This window comes from Leptodactylus fuscus, chromosome 7 (assembly GCF_031893055.1).
Source record: "Leptodactylus fuscus isolate aLepFus1 chromosome 7, aLepFus1.hap2, whole genome shotgun sequence".
In the NCBI taxonomy this organism is placed as follows: Eukaryota; Metazoa; Chordata; class Amphibia; order Anura; family Leptodactylidae; genus Leptodactylus; species Leptodactylus fuscus.
In genome coordinates this window covers 74,612,253-74,633,759 of record NC_134271.1, presented here as the reverse complement: position 1 = coordinate 74,633,759, position 21,507 = coordinate 74,612,253, and the positions used below count along the sequence as shown (strand labels likewise).

At 39.4% G+C, this 21,507-nt stretch overlaps 1 protein-coding gene across 5 annotated transcripts; it reads right to left on the bottom strand.

The window, feature by feature from the left end:
• Window positions 1-865: 865 nt before the first annotated feature.
• On the bottom strand, window positions 866-19,016 carry KLHDC4 (kelch domain containing 4). 5 transcript variants are annotated; one of them, XM_075282155.1, is made up of 12 exons: window positions 18,864-19,016; window positions 17,079-17,170; window positions 16,672-16,750; window positions 14,060-14,158; window positions 11,158-11,294; window positions 10,614-10,706; window positions 9,510-9,669; window positions 8,702-8,771; window positions 5,550-5,758; window positions 4,340-4,745; window positions 1,958-2,074; window positions 866-1,874 (listed from the first exon to the last, which is right to left on the bottom strand). In XM_075282155.1, exons 1-12 carry the CDS (start codon window positions 18,960-18,962, stop codon window positions 1,696-1,698), a joined length of 1,740 nt encoding a protein of 579 aa, XP_075138256.1. In that variant the 5' UTR covers window positions 18,963-19,016; the 3' UTR covers window positions 866-1,695. The 5 variants fall into 5 exon arrangements, with proteins under 5 accessions (XP_075138256.1, XP_075138258.1, XP_075138257.1 ...); XM_075282157.1 differs by having other exon boundaries at window positions 866-1,868; XM_075282156.1 differs by having other exon boundaries at window positions 1,961-2,074.
• Window positions 19,017-21,507: the final 2,491 nt, after the last annotated feature.

The following is a 21,507-nucleotide window of genomic DNA, read 5'->3' as shown; positions in this document are numbered from 1 at the left end:
ATTTCTTTAACCATCTTAGTGGTGAAAGGTTGCCAATAGATATGACCATGAACGCAGGCCCTTTCTATGGTCTGGCACTTGTCAGAAAACCCAGTCATGATGTCCTTAGAGTGGACACATTCTCAGGCAGGAACACTGAACGCATGAGAAGATAATCTGTATCTGTGTAGTATACATTGGCAATCGATCAAGACAACACTGACACCAATGTTGTCAAGAATGTCACCACCAAAATGATTAGAGAAAAACTTTAAAACCCTGAAAGTTTTTTTTAATTTTCTCTATGCAGGACAGATGGAAATGACGTTGAGACTATCACAAAATGCGCAGAGCGCAGTAGTTGCCACATGACGCACTGACTAATAGATGCTGTCCTGCACTTCGACCATCTTATTATCGGACAGCAGTAAATGTTTTAGTCACAGTAGTAAAAAAAAAAAAAAAAAAAGAAAAAACCTGGGTCATGGCCATCAGACAGTGGTTTAAAAACAATTAGAGTGAATGAATATAGTTTTTCCTGATGGACAGAAAAAATCGATTGAAAAAAAAAATACATATGTTCTATATTTTCCTGTTTTCATGGACATTCAGACCCAATAGATAACAATGGGTCCGTTTTGAATGGACGTAAAAACAGATCAGTTAAAAATGGACCGACTAGTCAGTTTATCATGACTGAGAAATGGACACCGTTGTGACAATATCGCCTAATCGAACTTTCAAACTTTTTTTGTTTTTGTAAATTAATACTTTAAGTTAATGTAAAAAAACAAGAAGTCTATGAACTGTCTTCAGTGTAGACAGATTTGGCAGTGAACTCTGTAGTTAAGCAGGCAGCAGAGAAGCCGATAACAGGAGACAGAAACATTTTTCTTTGAACAGATATATTACAAAGCTTTCAATATTCACCTCAACTATCCATTTACAAAATAAACTGAAATTAAAGTTACTCTTTAAAATTCATTTGATACAAAATCATAAATCTTCACTAGTGGCAGAGGAGGTGATGACATTGCAGAAAGAAGTACAGGGTTAAACCAGAGAGGGAGGCATAACAGCATGAAGTGAGGGATACAGGGAGAAGCAGTCCGCAGGGAGAGACAAATGTTGTTTATGTCACATTGCATCAGACAGGCTGCCGTCAGGTGTTTTCTTTGTGCACCCCCTATTAGTCAATGCAGTAAACATCGAAAGTAGATGAACAAATCCCATTGCTACTAATAAAAGAAACCCATTAAGAGAGAATCTGTGTATGGTTAGAATCATTACAGTACAATTGCTTGAATTTGGCATAGAAAATTATTTTTATCATATTGCAAATCTAAAACTAATGCACAACTAAAAGGTGATGGACTCATATTTACTGGATTACCGGAGGCCACAATAAAGAAATTTCTCTGTGTCCTGATGTACACAAAAAAAAATATAGCAGCTTTAAGTGTGCTTCATCAAAAAATGAGACTATTTTTTCTTCCAGCCAAACAGTTTTCAAATACCCAAAGCAATATAACATCTCCATGACATCTGTGCGTCCAATGGTTTGCCGTCTGCACCCTAATGTTAATAAGGCCACAAAAAGATCAAATGGAAAGACTAAAGAGATGACACTGCTCCCCCTGGAACTATGGTGGCAACCTTCCTGTCTACAGGTTTTCTTTTCAGGTTCCTGCAGTTATTTGATCATCCTCCATGGTCCTATTTATCCCTAAACTCGTAAAAGGTCTTTGCCATGGCATGTGCCACTTTAAGAACTTTTTTCTCTTTTGCTTCGGAGCCCATGTTTGCACGAGCAAGCTGGATCCAGTGTTGTTCCGTGCGGGGTAAATAATCGGAGTACTTTTCATGGGGCTCCACTGGGGGATGTTCTTCTTCATCTACAAAAATAAATAAGAGTTTCTTAGATTGTAAACCAAAATGTAATGCAGAGTACAAGTCTTCTAACAGTCACAGTACTTACCACTGTCCTCCTCCTCCTCCTCACTCTCCTCTTCTTCGTCCTCAACCTCCTCCTCACCCCCCTCTGCACCTTCCTCCTCATCCTCAGAGTCAGACTCATCCAACCATTCTTGGGTCTCTGCATCAAACAAAAATAAAATACAATAGACATTATTATGATGTCATTTGGAAGTTTCTATCAGTTTTATTTTTAGCGTGCACTTCTCCAGCTGCAGGGATGCCATTAGTCGCAGCATTTCCTGACAGTCCACAGCTTTTATTGCATGCAAAAAAATTATAGTTTCCCCCAGCTGAAGAGACACAAGATGCAGTTACTGATGGGGATCTCTAGGATTAGAAATAATTGGACTGCTTTCTCTTAACCAAACAATATGAGCGATGTCCTTTTTAAGTGATGCAGTGCAGATAAAGAAACAGTTTATCCCAGTGAATCTCATTCACACAGTGAAAATATATGTGCACTAGAAAAGCTGCGATTTTCAAAACCATTGCAGTTTTGGAAAATCGCAGCAAGTTAAATTATACCTACGGAAATGCTGGCCATTTTCCTATAGATATAAAGGAAGCAGGAAGCATAAAACGCTCACCGCCGCTCACGGCCGGACCCTGTCTGTGGTTTCCGTCTTCTGGCATGCAGAAGACGGAAACCACAGAATGGACAGCTGAACGCAGGTGTGAACATAGTGTAAGAAGTGTCTATAATGACTGATAAATGGGGTGTAAGGCATACAAGTCAGTTTTTTTGCAGCAGTACTCTGGTACATTGCCATTATTAAGTCTACCTTTGTGTTCATTTTTAGGACAGGCTTGTAGCCTCTGAATGTACAGTCCAATTCACTTGCAACACTGAATATTATGAAAAAAAACAAAACAAACAGTCCATTAACAATTAGCAGAATCTTTCATTATATAACATCTACTCTCTTCAACCCCCGACAAAAATTATGGAATCACCCGGCCCTGAGGATGTTCCTTCAGTTGTTACATTTTGTAGAAAAAAAGCAGATCACAGCCATGAAAAAAACACTAAAGGTATTTCATATGGCAACTTTCTGGCTTTAAGAAACACTAAAAGAAATACAGAAAAATAATTGTGGTAGCCAGTAACAGTTATAAATCATGGAATCACCCAATTCTGAGGAAAAAAATTATGGAATCATGAAAAACAAACAAAATAACACTCCAACACATCACTAGTACTTTGTTACACCTCCTCTGGCTTTTATAACTGCTTGCAGTCTCTGAGGAATTGACTTAATGGGTGATAAACAGTACTCTTCATCAATCTAGCTCTAGCCTTCTCTCATTGTTGTTGCCAGATCAGCTTTGCAGGTTGGAGCCTCGTCATGGACCATTTTCTTTAACTTCCACCACAGATTTTCAATTGGATTGAGATCCCGACTGTTTGTAGGCCATGACATTGACCTTATGTGTCTGTCTTTCTTCAAGGAATGTTTTCAGTTTTTGCTCTATGGCAAGATGCATTATCATTTTGAAAAATGATTTTATCATCCCCAAACATCCTTTCGATAGATGGGATAAGAAAAGTGTCCAAAATTTCAATGTAAGCCAGTGCTTTTATTGAAGATTTAATGACAGCCATCTCCCCAGTGCCTTTACCTGACATGCAGCCCCATATCATCAATGACTATGGACATTTGCATGTTTTCTTCAGACAGTAATCTGCATAAATCTCATTGGAAGGGCACCAAACCAAACATCATCACCTTGCCCAATGCAGATTCCAGATTCATCACTGAATATGACTTTCATCCAGTCATCCACGGTCCATGATTGCTTTTCCTTAGCCCATTGTAACCTTCTTTTTTCTGTTTAGGTGTTAGTGATGGCTTTCTTTTAGCTTTTCTGTATGTAAATCCCATTTTTTTAGAGTACCATTTATCACTCATTAAGTCAATGCCTCAGAGACTGCAAGCTGTTAGAAAAGCCAGAGGTGGTGCAACAATGTACTAGTGATGTGTTGGAGTGTTATTTTGTTTGTTTTTCATGATTCTGTAATTTTTTTCCTCAGAATTGAGTAATTCCATAATTTATTCCCTGTGCTTGTTCTAAACATCTAACTGTTACTGACTACCACAATTATTTTTCTTGATTTCTTTTAGTGTTTCTTAAAGCCAGAAAGTTGCCATATGAAATGCCTTTAGTTTTTTTTTTTTTCCCCATGGCTGTGATCTGCATTTTTTCTACAAAATTAAACAACCGAAGGAACATACTCAGGGACTGGTGATTCCATAATTTTTGCCAGGGGTTGTATTAACAGCATATTTGTTTTTTTATTTATACATGTTATATATCTTTCCTTTCTGCCAATCCTCTATGGGATAACTCCCATATGGTCGCTGCAGTATCTGTATGCACTTACTTGGATCCATCTCCACCAGCACTTTCCATTCTTCCATTTTGTGTAGATCAAGGCTGTACAGGTCATTCAAAGTGAACTGCCGGTCACCAACTTCAAACATTCCCCCAAACACATACATGACACCTTGCTTGACGGCCATCATGGTACTGGATCTTGGGCAGGGTTCAACCTGCGGTCCAACAGCTTCCTCCTTGTCCTCATCCTCCTCTTCACTGTCATCCTCAGCACTGGCTGGGGTTGCTTGGCTGGAGATGACTTGCTTGATTGTCATCACTGTACCATCTTCAGCCACAACCTCCTTTATGATCTCGATGGGTTCTGCTGGACTCTGAGCTCCATCCTCTAATGTTTCTACCTCGGTAGTTTTATCTCCACGTCGTCTCTTCTTCCGATCTGATTTATGACCCTTAAGTGGAGAAAGGCAAGAAATGAAGGGATTACAAGGATTCTGACTTTTATTAGCTAAGCACGCCAGCAGCACAAATCGCTCTCCTGTATCGATAGTTTGTTACAATGTATCAGAATTAAAATTAATGATTAATTAATGGTAGTAAATTTAATGATTTTTATCTGGAATTCCAGCTGTTTACCTAAGGCTACATGCACACGTCCATATTTGTTAGTGGTTTTTACTGTATGCAAATACTGATCCACAAAAAAATACGTTATCTGTAATCACAGATCCGCAAAAAGACTTGTATGATTCCTTACACTCTGTGAGTCTGTTCTGCAAATACGGACAAGAATAGGACCTGCTCAATAACGTGCGAATAGTTTCTATGGCCAGGACACTGATCTGTAAAAACTGCTGACGTGTACAGGGTCATAGAAATGAATGGGTCCATATACTATCCACAATTGTAAGCAATATACAGAAAACAACTTTGGTCATGTCAAGGGGCCTTACAGATCATTATCTAGACTGGACAGAACCATAACAAAACCCACAAGCATGATAAATATTACATACAGGACAACATTTTTATTAGTCCAATAATTTCTTTTACTTCATCCACATCCAAAGTGGAGTTTAGGTTCTAATAGCTCTTCCTGCTACCATTTAAACTATGCAACTTGATATCTTAAGGCTGCCCTCTGCTGGCAATGTCTGTACATAGCACAAGTTGCTGTGGTGCATAGCAGTGGATGATATGGGGAAAACTTTATTTCTTAGAAAGCAACACTTCAGAATTTTAGCTCATGGATGTACCTTAATTTGAGCAACAAACCATCGATTCTTTGCCTGATCATAGAAGTATAGATCATTAAAGAAGTCTCCTTCAATGGTCTCCTCTTCTTCCTCATCGTAGACTCCTCCAAAGAGAACACTGCGATTGTTGGGTCCTACAGCCATGGAGAAACCAGTCCTGGGAGTGGGCTTTACACCAGTGGGATTTAGCCGGCTCCATGTCCACTTCTCTGGAAAATGAAGAAAGCTTAATAAGAAGACTGACTACAGTAAATGCTGCAGAGGCTGGGAACCTGGAGATCACACTAGTAGTTTTCTGTTCAGCTGTTTCTTTGTGGAGTCTGTTTCTAGCAAAAACTAGATAATATGGCTAACATTACAGTTCCAACAAAGGTCAGACATATATATCAGACTCACAAACCTTACAGACCAACTTACAAAAAAAGGGGGTGCAGTCATTGCAATATATGTGTAGCCCCAGAAAGGCAAAAAATTGCAGCAAAGGGTGAACACCTCATCAATGGAATAACATATATTTATTAAACACAAATAGCATAAAAAAGGGACTCTAAAAAGCCCCCACAGACTAGGGCAGAATCCATAATAAAATTTTGGGAGCACAAAATAATGTTAAAGTCCTAAATCAAATATCCACATCTCCATATGTACCAGTGACAAATATCAATAACATACATGCAAACAGTGCAGGAACAGAAAGTACAATGGCTGGAACACACACACAGCAGCTACCTCAGGGGTATCAATTAAACACACACACACACACACACACACTATAGATACGTATTATATACACAAATATATACATACATGAAGTATCTCAATCCTACCTCATGGCGGTCCATACACAAGCGAGTATGGCGTGGTTATCATGTAACTGCACATATAACACCACATGATCACTCAAACTCAATCTTTCCCTATACTAGGAATGTGCATGCTCCATCATCAAAGTACAAGAAAAATCTCTAAGAAAAGAGACATTTATTCACACTGCACAATCATAATATGCTTTGATAAGCCACAGTGAAAAAATAAAACCAAACTGGGTAAACTGGATGATAAATTTTGCAGAAGTTATAAAGTCAGACTTATCTCTTTCTGTAAAAGCTGGGTAATAAGCAATAAGAGATAAACCAAAGAAACAGCTAAGCTGAACTTCCAGACCAAGCTCCAAAACTTATTATTTTGTGGGAAAATGCCATTATAGATGGTGAGAGGGAAAGCAGGATATCACAGCTGGAGTACAGTCTGCAAGTGCTATGAATATGTGTTTATTCAGACAAGGGTGGATCAGCTGGTTGGTAAGGCTGTCTGGATTCTAGTTACTATCCATATCATATTCATCCCAGGGCACAAAGCACAAGCCCAGAAGGCAGGGTGACACTACTAACATCTCGTCATTGCAGATACACAGGGGTTAATCATAATTTACTCGGAATACAGATTTACTGCTCACACACAAGGCAATCTGACTGATAGCCAGTGTATCCACCCTAGCCTGTTAGTCTATTATAATTTATCATGGCAGGTAAAAGTATCAGTATGCTGGAGACCAGGCTGTTTGGTTCATAAAAATCTCTAAATTATTATTGATATAATGCCAACATATTCTGCAGCACTTAACAAATCATAGGGAAAATGCACATGCAGAATGAGACATAAAAGTAATAATGTATGTCATACAATAGGAGTGAAAGCCCTGCTCACAAGAGCTTACAATCTATGAGGAAGAAGAGCTGACACAAGAGGTAGAAATGGTTACACCATGTTCCAGCCATTCTTGTGAGCTAAGGTCACAAATAAGGCCGCATGTATCAGCCATCACCCAGTGTCCATCACTAGGCATGCGGGGTTACACTTAGATAAAGGTATCATGTCCTGTGGGATAACGGGGGAGGGAGTGTTAGAATAGGAAAGGCCTGCTTGAAGTTGTGTGTTAGGGGCCGTTCACACGGAGTAAACGCATGTGTATTTTGGCAAAATACACGTGTAAAAAATACGCATGTAAAAATAAGACTCCCATTGACTTCAATGACATTTTACACGTGTATTTTCACGTTTTTTTGTTGTTTTTTTTTACACGTTTGCCAAAATATACACACGTTTACTCCGTGTGAACGGGCCCTTAATCTGATAGAGGATTTTAGTCTCAGATCATTGGCAGCTGGGACAGCATGGCTAAGGTGGTACAAAGAAGATTTTCTAGAGTGGATACAATTGTAACAAACCCTCCACTGTGTGGGCAGCACGTTTTCTTCTGAACGTACACAAGAAAATTCCAAATCATTCTAGAATTCTGCCGTCATTGACAGCACTTTTCTGGCATAAATGTTAAGGAATATGGTGCAAAAACACCACTTGTGACTACTTTAGTTAAAATAGTCGAAAATTCCCAATCTGCAACTATTTTACACCACAAAAGTGGCATAATGGATTTTTCTTATTCTTATTCTTGATGAACTCTCCCCTATTGTATTTTCTACAAATTTCAGACAGTTTCAGAAGATGGTCCTTTCTGCTGGCAATAAAAGGTCATGTGTTTGTGATCCCCCTGGGAATAATTTGGCTTATAGGGGACTGCATATATATGTGTTTTTGCAGCCTGAAACATAATAAGAAGCTGCTAGTCAAACACTGACATTACCCTCATGGTTACGCAGTTGTAGCCCCCTGGGACCCTCCTCACTTATTGTCTCCCAAGATACAGCCGGCATGCTGGAGTCAGTAATTACTAGTTAGCAAGCCTGGCATCAAACTGTTTACCATCTGAATGCTGCTGTGTGGGCTGGGTGAAGGCAGCACCATCCCACTGTTTATATGACACAGCCGCACTTACAGAGGGTGAGGGGCTAATGGTAAGAGACAAGAAGAATTATAATGTTACTTCTCAGATTTTCATGTTGTGGAGAAAGATGTCACTGCAATGAATAGGACAATGTGGCCCCACATAAAAATGCTATTCAAAGTGTTTGGGGGAGACAGAATGAAAACCTTTATGGACACTGTAAATGCCAACATCAAATGTTATTACGCAGAATTTATTACCCTATACAATATTTCTATATTGTATAGGGTAATAAATGCTGCGTAATAACATTTGATGTTGGCAAAAAAATATATTGCCATGTTTTAGGACGTGAAGGATTGCTTACCTGCACCCTCCATCTTCAGCAGGAACATGTCTGTGTGAACTGTCCCTTTATCTACATCCTTCTTCACTCTCTGAAAAGACAAATTACATAAAATCCAAGAATATGAGAGAGAAGGAGCAGCTGGAGTTTACAAATTAATGGAACACTAGCCAAAGTCTCCCCATTCTGTGTAGCAGAATGCAAGCTAATCTTCTGTGTTATCAGCCATTTCGGGCTGGGAAGAAGTCGACTTTGAGATGTGTGAATACAGTCTAAGGTTGAAGCCTCACATTGCGGAAACAATGTTTTTTGTTGCAGTTTTTTGAGCCAAAATTAACAGTAGATTAAAAAGGAATGGAAAATATAAAGGAAACACAGATGCTTCCCTTCTGTTAAATCCACTTCTGACTTTGGATAAAAATAACTGCAGCAAAATCTGCAACCAAAAACGTTGCATTTCCACAAGGTGAGGCCTAATGCTCCATTATCAGCCATTCAAAAGCTGACGAGCAGCTGACAGTAGGACAGATAAGTACAGCCTTTTACTAGCAAATATCAGCCATTTCAGGATGACAAGAGGGTGACTGCAGGCCAAGTGAATAGTATCTGTTGCTCCTGGTTATCAGTCATTTCTTGGGCAAAGAGCTCAGTGTAGGAAAGGTTACAACAGTCTATTGCTGTCTACCATCAGTCATTTCAGGGAGAAAGAAACCTTTACAATCCAAATGTATGAATAATATCAGATTAACCTCATATTACCTTTTTACACTTTTATTAAAAATATGGCTTCGAGGGTTTATTGCCATCAGTAATATGGAGAAAGTCTTACCTGCTTAGAGTATCCACCATAGACAACAATGCTTCCATCCTGGGTGGTGGTCAACTGACATCCTGAGCGTGGTGAAGGGCCAGTATTGGACGGCAAGATCTTGGCCCACGTGAAGGAGTCCAGGTTAAATGAGTATACATCATTATAATATATATAATCTCTAAAAAACAAAGACATGCACAGTTAGTACTATGTGCTGAGGCAGAGGAGACAGATCAGTCACAGTTAGCAGCAGCACATAGTGCCCTTTTCTGCTCATCTGCATAGGGATTTTTACAAGAATGCAGCGGTCCCGAATAAGAAATACATCATTATAAACTGTGCCAACAGTACTACAAAGTACTGTGATTAGTTTATATTTCAACTTGTGCTGACAGACTCCTTTTACCACCTTGTGTTTGATCCTAAGTTAATTTTTTATTTTTAATTTTTTTTTTTTAATCCCCACCTTCAGAGAGCCATAACTATATTTTTCAATTGACATACGCGTCTGGGGCTTGTTTTTGGAGGACAAGTTGTATTTAATAATGACACCATTTTAGGTACATATAATGTACAGCTCTGATACAAGGGGGCACTGGGGAACTACAGCTCCCAACTACATGAATAGGAGTTAATTTTAACCTATAAATATTGAAAATAGCTTCCAGTAAGTAGATTAGGTGATCATTACTAATTCCATTGCTAATTATTAAACCCCCAATGATCAAATATTGAAGACCCATCCTATAGATAGCTCATCAGTACCCAAAACATAAGAGGTCACGGGCAGCCCTTTTTAAATGTATTTACATAAAATCAGACTGGCCCTGAAACAGTAGATGAGGCAGAAGGGAAGGCGAAAACGGTGAAGCCACATAGATGTGATAGGAAAAGCGTCATTAATGCTCGACACCAATGGTCATCAATATCTGGCTATCTGGCTACTGTGAGCTACAACTTCTATTATACCTTAAAAAGTAGTAAAACTTTCATGCTATAGTGGATGTAGTAGTTTCATAGTATAGAAATGATGAGTAATTCACTGCTGTTAAATCTCCAAACAACTTGTCTATGACGCAATAGGGATCTTAGCTGTAGTTAACTACATGCCTATCCTCTCACCTTGTACTCTCATGAAATCCTCCAAACACTATCAGCTGCCTTTTAGTATACACCATGCGGTGACCACTTCTTCCAGATGGTCCTCCTGTAGCCCTGTGCAGGAGAGAAGTATGTGAGACACATCAACAATGTCAATCTCATCTACATCCCTGGAAAAGGGGGATGACAGCCAATATGTCCCGATCAGAGTTTTAACTAGGCTCTGTCATCAGTCTTAATTTTGCAGCTACATGCATGCAGGGAATATAACTTATCCATATCTGCCTCTCAGAATTCTGGAGAAGCTGGTTGACAACCCCTGGAGGAGCTGTAATGCTGGCCCTATTGGTTGCCACTCAGGTTTCCAAGCTGAAAGTTAGTTAACAATTTGTCTAAAGTTGATAAGATCTATTGAATGGGAACGGTAACCATGTCAACTACAGAATCAAGGTTATTATTACTATAATATAAAGGAATTGAGCTCAAGGTAACTATTTATTAACAGCATGCATACAGTACTCATGGTATCAAGTTGGAAGAAGTGCTAAATGCTCCATTGTCTTACTTGATTTGCTCCCAGGTTTTAGTACTGAGGTGAAGCACCCAGAGGTCCTTGTAGTGGTAAAACTGTTCGCCATCAGGAGATGCAAACTCCCCTCCAAAGATCCATAGCTGCCCCCCAGCCTGAGGAACTGCCACGGCCTGACAATAGAATATACTGAATGACTGTTATATGATATATGTGGTTTGTACTGCTTTGCTAACAACACTAAGACACATTGATGAAATCTGTCCATTTCTTATTACATGTTAACCAAATCCCCCTTATGTAGACATACTGATCCAAAATTAACAAATGGCAATAATATACGCCAAACACCATAAACCTGTATGGTCAGATAGTGCCAGGTGTGTGAGATATTTGAGGGCCATATTTTGGTGTGTGTTCATAATACTCCTCGATCCAATGAGGAGCATTGTACAGGAGACAAATAAATCAGCATCCCTCACCTGCACCTGAAACCTCAGCAATAGCCAAGGATGTATAGCAAAGGCACCATCTGGAGGCTACTCACAGTATTACACACTCTCACATCATGGGTCCCTATTCAGGTTGCGAGTCATAGGTTAGGTGATGCTGATGAATAACAACAGGTTTTTTTTGTGTTACGCAGTCTTTTTTTCCTTTCTGGTTCAATCTCCCCAAATCCCATATTATATTTTTCCTAGTGCCATCAAGGCACCGAGGTTGTGTGCTCCTATGGACACTTGTCTAGTGATGACATGCAGTGCTAGCCTCACAGCTTCCAGATTACAGTACTTTTTCAGCCCCACAAATATGTTTGACCTGTTCCTTGTTAATGTGGAAAAAAATAGTAAATAGAAATTTATAATCTATCAATTGCTAAAAAAAATATACGGTAACCTAAACACCTGCCGGCTGTAGACTGAAGTGATCTGTTACTTGTACAGGCTGTGAGCTCTTTAAGATGATGGTAAAGAAGCCTCTGTGCTGCGCCTGTCATCATTGTGGACGCCCACATCTCCTCTCTCTGCTTTGCAATTGGGACACCCACTCATTAGGCGTACAGCACTCTGCACAGTATGACAGGGGGAGGATGGAAACTCTGGCGTCCATGCCAGATTCTCTACCCTAGCATTATCATATCATCAGACATCAAAGCAGAATTAACTGCTACGTTATCATGGCCTAGCAATGGTGCAGACATATATTATCCACAAGAAAACCCAACTAGAGACTTTATCAGGGTCAGTCCCAAGTTTTCAAAATTACGACCATTCAGAATGGTCTATTCAGTCCTATGTAACAAAAAAGCTAAATCATTGTAGAATGAACAGTTCTGCAGTCCTGTTCCAGTCATTTGGATTTCTGCCTACTAGTGAATAGGCGCATATGAGCAGCACAAATCTCTCTTCTCATAATTTTCAAAATGCATCAGTGGAAATAAAATCAATCAGAATATTGCCTAGACAGGATACAATTGCAACAATGCTTCAGCTGTGAGAAGCATTAGGTCAGGATGGGATTTCCTCTTGGGATGTAAACGAAGGGATTACCATTCACCAACAACAAGCTTTGGAAGTGGTAAGGATTTGAAAAAAAAACAAAAAAACCTCAAAGTATCAGAAAGTTGTAGAATTTCTCATTATGTCTACTCTTCATTGTCTTTACTCCCACTTGCCCCAGCAAACTTACAGTAATTTCAAAGATGGAACTTATGGTCTAAAGTATATTCATTACTTATTATTATTAGAGATGAGCGAACAGTAAAATATTCGCTATTCGTTTCAAATAGCTGCTCAATATTCAACTATTCGAACGAATATCGAACCTCATTATAGTCTATGGGGACAAATGCTTCGTTTCAGGGGATCCCACCATTCGACTCAGGAGAGTCACCAAGTCCACTATCACACCCCAGGAAATGATGCCAACACCTCTGCAATGCAACTGGGACAGCAGGGGAAGCATGCCTGGGGGCATCTAACATGCCCAAGTCAGTGTATTATGTCGGGATTCCTGTCAGCTTGCGATATGCGGGAGCTGACCTTTCCCATCGGAATGCATTGACCAGCGTTGATTGGCCGAATGCCATACAGAGTACAGCATTCGGCCAATCAACAGTGGCTCTGCCGGAGGCTCATCCGTGAGGAGGCGGAGTCTAATATTGGACCAGAATGGAGACTGCCGTGGACCGATCTTAGACTTCGCCTCCACCGGCAGAACCAGCGTTGATTGACCGAATGCTATACTCTGTATGGCATTCGGCCAATCAATGCTGGTCAATGCATTCCTATGCCGAGATGTAGCAGAGCTGGCCGTGCGCTCAGCTCTACTACTCCGAAGATGCAGTTGAGCTCAGCGCACAGCCAGCACTGCTACATCGGAGATGAAGCAGAGCTGACCGTGTGCTCAGCTAAGCTTCTCCGGAGATGCAGCCGAGCTGAGCGCACGGCCAGCCCTGCTACAGAACAGAATGGAACCATAAGTCAAGATAAGAAGAAAAAAAAAATACACAGACTCCTCAGGTTCATATTTTCTCCACTATGTTAGGACACTTAGCAGAGGGCATGCTCTAAGGCTAAGTTTAGACACCAAAAAACAAAAACAAATCATACCAGATTCCATCATATAAATGGGCCACACACTACACAGACTAACAGATCAGGAGCTGCTAAAATCAGGGGTCAGCAACCTTCGGCACTCCAGCTGCTGTGGAACTACAACTCCCAACATGCTTAATTCGCTTCATGGCAGTTCCAAAAACAGCAGAGCAAGTATGCATGCTGGAAGTTGTAGTTTTACAACAGCTGGAGTCCTGAAAATTACCTAGCCCTGTGCTAACTGATCTATTTGTAAAGTTCTAAAGAATAATCTCAAAGCTGTGGCTCTGGTCTGAGCTGCAGAACTGGTGATTTTCAGTGGTGTTAAGGGGGCATGTTACCTGATGGGCGCAGCGTCGTGGGGGTGGGTTTGGGACATCCACTTTACTCCAGCTGTTCTTCTTGGCATTATAGATGTATAGCTCATTATATAAGAAAGTCTGGGAAAAAAAAACAATATCCAACTATAAGCAATACAAATTGTAATCAGAATATTCAATATTTTTCTCACATGTGACGTTTCTAGACCTAATATTAAAAAGAACAAACCCTATTCTGTCAGGTTGTTAAGATCCCATAGATCTGTTACATATGGATGACAGCCAATACACCCACCACTGCATAAGGTGGCCAATAATGGAAGCAATTATGGTACCAATAATAATTGTCACAAAAAAAAAACTTTTACAAATGGGTCACAAGTGAACATTAACACCAGATATGTTCCAGAAAATTTATAAAACTGTTACACCCACTCTTTGTTGTTAATCTTCATATCCACATTACCAATATCCAACTGTATACAGATTGCCCTCTAGTGGTGATCACATTAACATAACAAAATCAGTGTTTAAGAAAAATTTATTTTTGCACCGTATTAGCCAGAGAATATGAAATATAAAGATTGAGGGTCCTCAGTAATTGATACCTTTTTAATGGCTAACAAAAAATTATGACATATTGCGAGCCTTCGGAATAACTTGATTCCTTCATCAGGCTGGTATAACACAATATCTGAAGGCAAGCACATTAATACTTGTTGTAAAACGGCATAAAACCCTGTGACTGGTTTCACACTGGAAGGGGGGGTTAAACCAGTCACAGGGTTTTATGTCATTTTACAACAAGTAGACACCAAGTCACTGATGAAGGGAATCATAAAACTCAGAGACCCTTCCTGTGAACTGACATTTCTTTGGACTTATGGGTTTATTTGCGTGTATTGTTTTCTATCAATGGTGCATCAAACACTGTATTCCTGTATAAATGTGCTTGCCTTCAGATATTGTGTTATACCAGCCTGATGAAGGAATCAAGTTATTCCGAAAGAATGCAGATGTTATGTGGTCAGAACACCTTGTAATCTGTGAGCCTGAAGTGGCCTGTACGATAGAGGAAGAGGGACCACTCAGACTTATTTGCCCCCTTGCCTGAACCGCTAGCTCTGCCTCTGTTGATATTAACAACCGTCAGACACTTATAACAAAGTGCACTGGACTCTGGCAGAGACATGGGGCGGAAGTGAAGTGAATTATAAAGGTTATTGAAAACAATACTATAATACGATGTGGGAGACATCCAGCACAGAAATAAAAAAGATTAAGAAACTGCTTCTTAGGCTGAAGCCCCACGTTGAGGAAATGCAGCTTTTCTATGGCAGATTTTGTTGTGGTTTTTTGAGCCAAAGCCAGGAGTGGATTGAGCAGAAGGGAGAGGTACAAGAAGCTTCCTTTATATTTATCATTCTTTTTGTAGCCATTCTTGATTTTGGCTCAAAAAAACCACAACAAAAACTGCAACATAAAAAGGTGTGTTCCACAACGTGGGGCTTCAGCCTTACAGTGTTTTCCTTGATGCAACAAACTCTGATCCACCCATCAATCAGCTACAGGTATTTATCACGATTCAAGCCCTCCAAACTCCCCAGTCTTATATACAGTGAATAATGCTTAATTATTGTATGATTAAAGGATCAGGCTAAATTCACATTACTATTGGAATTTTCATAGCAGTTATCTTAGGGGGGCAACCTGTTCATTATTCTGGTTCTCCAACCGACGTTAGTGTGCAGCTAACAGAAGTTTTTTTAAAATTGACTTTAGGCTTCAATTCCTCAATTTCAGCCTGCTGTCACTAAGTAGAAACTGTATTATTTACATTCAGAACCTAGAAATCAATGTTAATCTAACAATTATTAGAGATAAGGGTTTGCATCAATTATATTAAGTCTAGACAATCCTCTTTACGTCTGTCTTGAGTCCTGACTGATATATGTCAACAGCCCTGCATGCTATCTGAACAGGAGAGATATTTGTTTTCTTGACAAATGACTGTATAGACTGGATAAAATTGTTACAAACCTTCAACCGTGAGAGTTACTTTAGTTAAAGAATGTCTGTAAAAATATTCACTGACATCAAGCAGAGAAACTGAAAAACTGTGACAAAGGAAGAGGTTAACTAATCCAGTCTAATATTTAGAAAGTGTGAATCTAAACCAGACTGTCTAAAGATGAACCACATTTATCACAGTAGATCATGCTAGATCTTTAAACACCATTGTCTCACGTGTGTTGTTTGGTTTACTTTGCACCAAAAGTTTGGTATAAATTTGGCGCATGTTGGATCATCTTAAGCCATGACCTATTCCCACAAATCCATGCCTCTTTTTCATTAAGCCAAATCCATTCATCACAGTGCAAAAATGTCTAAAGCATATAATAAATGTTATTAACAGAATTATGCCACTTTTTTGGTGCAAATTAAACCAGTAATCAGTATCATCCACAGAATGATTGTTGTTACATAAAACTGAACAATGCAGTGCCGAGATTGTGTGCAGATGGTAGATATGGAGCTACAAGAGAAAATGTCATTTGAAAATCATGCTGGAATGTGTATCTGCATAAGCTCATGTAACAAAACAACTAGAATAAAATGAAGAAATACTTTACTTTTTGGCCATTGAAATATTCACCTCCAAAGAGAATCAGTTCATCCTTCTCAGGATGGGCAGTCAGAGAGGCGTTCAACCTAGTGAGAAATAAAAACAGATTATGTCTCCACACAGATAGCAGATCCAACATCATATAATAATGCTCTATCGTGTGGTATTGCACAGATCTGATGTATCTAAGCTTACTATGTGTGATATTGTCACCTAAAAGGCTATCTAATGAGCATATCTACTGTGCTGCTGCATCTAGGCCTATCAGATATGATATTGTCCGCTGTATCCAAGCCTAACAAATGTGATACTGTTCACATAGCAGCTGTATCTAAGCCTATCAAGTGTGGTACTGTCTAATCTTAAAATGTGTCACATGTGAGTGTCATAATAGTGAGGTGTTAATTCACTTACCTTGGGCTTGGTGGTGGACAAGACGTTTCTACCACTTGGGTTTTCTTAGCGTCTAGTGACTGGAATTCTGCTATCAAAGCCTCCAAGTCTTCCTGCAGCAGAAGAGACACAATGTGAAAACATTAAGAGCTCTATAGAGATCATCTAACTACACTCACAAATTACGAGGACACCACCAACTACATAAATACAAGGGAGTGTGGTAAGAACAATGGCAAAAGGTAGGCACATGCTAATACCCCTATTAAACTTAAAACATGGGGAAGGGGGGGGGTCAAAGTTAAAGAAGACCTTTCACCACCTCCAGTTCTTTTCATCTGTTTATAAGTGCCACACAACTGATTCTGGCACAGTTGGATTTTTTTTTTCTCTAGCACCTACTATGAGAAATCACTGCAGCCCATTTTGATGCCTGATCTACTGCTTATGCTAGGTTCACACTTATGTCTGATATCCATCCGCTGACAAACTGTTAAAACAATTTGGTCCAAAAAGACAAATACTGAAGCCCGTCTTTTTAGACAGATTAGCCAATTGGTGTCTGGCAAAGAAAAATGACTATTTGTGTTTCCATTTTTGACAATGGATCCTTCGACCTCCCCCTTCATTCTGAGAATGCGCTGAGGGAAAAATGATTTGCAAAATACTATGTCTGAGCAGTTGGTTACACTATGTGTTTGGTATCTGGGTGAAATGAACATTAAGGGTGAGGGGTCAAACAGTTATATCTGGCATCATGAGCTGTAACTATCTTATTTCAAGACACATCATCAGTTAAAAGCACAGACAGGATTGGGATATTTATATGCAGCTCCTTCCAATCTAAACCATGTTTTCACTCATATCATCTCTGGAAATACACATAGATTAGAATTTCCATTGAATATGACACCAGAAGGAAGTTTCTACGCTTTATAATGCCTCAGATATAATGGATTGATGTGGATCTCCCTATTGTTACTTGCCCTGTATTACACACCACCTCCTACACAGTCAGACACAGGGTAGACCTCTCAATACAGAAACAAAGGAAGGAATAAATTTGTTAATAGATTATACACAGCCATATTAGGGTTATTTCAAGCCCCCTTTTTGTGATGTGAGCATGAAAATGTGCCCCCCCCCCCTTTATAACATAACCGGCACATAAGGTACTCATGTCACATAGAAGATAATAGAAAGTCGCTTGTAGTCGGAGGATTTTACAACTCCCTAATTTCTCAGTTATGGCAGATATGATAAAAACACAACATCTGTATGACATATGATATCATGTTGAATGACAAAAAAAAGCGGTCTGTGAGGAGGTGTGTGGCACGCAGCTTGTAGCCATTGTCCATCAGCTCCTGAGAGTCACCAATATAAAGAAATAAAGCAACAAGTCTGCAAAGTAGAGAGAGGGGTTTTTTGTTTTTTAATTAAAATCTCAATTTTTTTCAATCCTGTGGATAACATTCAATTTTAATCTTGATTTAATCCTACAGGAAATATATCGATCTCTAGGGTATTTGTCATGCTAATAACCTCAGGCTGGTACTTGTGTGTAAAGACAAATTTATCCAATTATTTAATAGCCAGCGATACAGAGGAGTGATACAGAGAATGACCGGCCACATTGTACATTACCTGGAGACACCTGCACTGCTGACCAGTAAAACACTCACACTACACAACCTGAGCAGGCTCATGCACAGTTCTATGGAATGGCCATTTACTGAATATATTATAGAGCTCAATTCACTGAGTGCGTTTATTTACCCCAGCACATGCTCCCTATGTCCCTACCTCATCCTTTTTGGACCTTTTGGAAACTTTCTTCTCCATTTTAGCCGCGGTCTTCTCGGCTCCTTTCACCTTCTTCTCCTTCTTTCCTTTCTTCCCCATGATGTTCTACCTTACAACCACTCCTGACAACCACACTTCACACAGCCGAGGATGACGTCATGAACGTGCGCGCAGACCCAGAATGATGACATCATCATCACCACCCCACGTGACTGGAGCAAGTAGGGGAGGGCTGTGCCTGGGGTGGGAGTCGACTGGGATGTGAGTGATAGGTCTTGTATTGTAGATGCAGAGTATCCGAAAGTTGACTGTAGTGTGTGAGGTGGAGGTGCTATAGAAGTGTATTACTATGAAACTATAGTGTCATAGAGGTGTAATCAGTCATAGAGGTGTACAGTGCTATACTATTGTATAGAGGGGATATCGTCACTCCAGAAGGAGAGAACCACCATTTAGGTGTGTGGAGTTTTATTAAGCCATGAGTGCTCCAATGTGAAAAGGACTTGCATATTCTTCCTATGTATACTATTTTATAGTAAGTCATAGAGGTGTACAGTGCTATACTATTTTATAGTCAGTCATAGAGGTGTACAGTGCTATACTATTGTATACTCAGTCATAGAGGTGTACAGTGCTATACTATTGTATAGTCAGTCATAGAGGTGTACAGTGCTATACTATTGTATAGTCAGTCATAGAGGTGTACAGTGCTATACTATTGTATACTCAGTCATAGAGGTGTACAGTGCTATACTATTGTATAGTCAGTCATAGAGGTGTACAGTGCTATACTATTGTATAGTCAGTCATAGAGGTGTACAGTGCTATACTATTGTATACTCAGTCATAGAGGTGTACAGTGCTATACTATTATATAGTCAGTCATAGAGGTGTACAGTGCTATACTATTGTATAGTCAGTCATAGAGGTGTACAGTGCTATAGTATTGTATAGTCAGTCATAGAGGTGTACAGTGCTATACTATTGTATAGTCAGTCATAGAGGTGTACAGTGCTATACTATTGTATAGTCAGTCATAGAGGTGTACAGTGCTATACTATTGTATAGTCAGTCATAGAGGTGTACAGTGCTATACTATTGTATAGTCAGTCATAGAGGTGTACAGTGCTATACTATTGTATACTCAGTCATAGAGGTGTACAGTGCTATACTATTGTATAGAGGGGATATTGTCACTCCAGAAGGAGAGAACCACCATTGAGGTGTGTGGAGTTTTATTAAGCCATGAGTGCTCCAATGTGAAAAGGACTTGCATATTCTTCCTATGTATACTATTGTTAGGCACATCAAGGGGTCCCCATGATAGAGTATGTTGCTGAGTTCCAAATTAAATATCAGGCCTGAAGTAATTACGCCCATTATCAGGTCTGGAGAAGTCACACACACACAGCTGATGGTGTATCAAGTGAGTTCTAATTTAATGGTGCACAAAGGTGGTTTAAATACAATTCAGACAAGAGCAGGTTGGACTATTCTAACATGGTTGGCATAAAATGATTGGTTATAAGATAAACCTGGCACATGACTATTGGCTGAGGCCTCATGTAATTTGCATCTTATTATAGCTTAATGGACTTTGTCCTTTAAACAAAGTTTCAAAATACTTATGTGCTCTCACTATGTCTATATGCATATATCATGGAAACAGAGATAAGATGTCATGTTGGTGCTAAATGAGTCTCAGTGACCTCCATATACCATGGAGATAAGAGATATACAAATAGCCAGCTGCGACTTACTTATACAGTTTATGTGTGAAAGGTTACAAGATGACTGACGAAATACAAAGATGGAGGATTTGACTCTAACATTCCCCCATTTTGAGATGGTTGAATACAGGAATTCATATTTAGGTACTTCAGTGACCTAATGTCTACTGCCGGACTTTACCAGATTCCCCTCATATGTTCCTGTATTCTAACCTAATCTCAATCATAGTTGTGGCCTTTTATATCTTGATCTGCTCATCCTTTTGTATATGCTTTGTATTAAACAAAATGAACATAAGATTTTTACTACAACTTGCTGATATTTACTTGTTTATACTATGTATTGTTCCTAAAATATGAGGTGGTATCTTCTTAACTATATACTTCAAACATTTACTGTTGCGTCAAAGAAACAGCTATATATGACATGACTTAGGCTAATATGGGGTTATGAGTACATATCCTACAATCTGACACATTCAAATCTTCGATCAAAATCATATGATGTTTAAGAAACTTATTGTCCCACTTCATTGTTAAATGTTCTATGCAGGCTTATCGTCAGGACCATCTGTAACAGCATTATCAGGAGAATCTTCATCGCTTTATGTGTAGATACTTTCTTGCAATATGAAGCATGGATACAATTAGGCTCTCCTTCAAATTTCACAGAAGTACTGGTTATCATCAGCATTTGGAATGGACCATCAAATCTTGGCTCCAAGGTTTTTCTCACGTGTCTCTTTATCAACATCAATCTCTTGGTTCAAATGAATAGGTCCCGCCCACTAACTTAAAATCTGAGAAAGAGGAGAAAACTCAAAGCCATACATTAGTCAAATGTTTTTGCCAAGACATCACATAGTCAGCCAGTACACCATACCACATCTGGAGGAATTGCCAAGAATACAACC

Bases quoted from the DNA above. Each gene is read 5' to 3' on its own strand.
- KLHDC4 (XM_075282155.1), bottom strand. From the start codon at position 18,962: ATGGGGAAGAAAGGAAAGAAGGAGAAGAAGGTGAAAGGAGCCGAGAAG. The intron at 9,670-10,613 runs GTGAGAGGATAG...TTTGTTTTTTAG, and splicing joins GGATTTCATGAGAGTACAAG to AGATTATATATATTATAATG. The intron at 5,759-8,701 runs GTAAGCAATCCT...TTCATTTTCCAG, and splicing joins GCTGAAGATGGAGGGTGCAG to AGAAGTGGACATGGAGCCGG.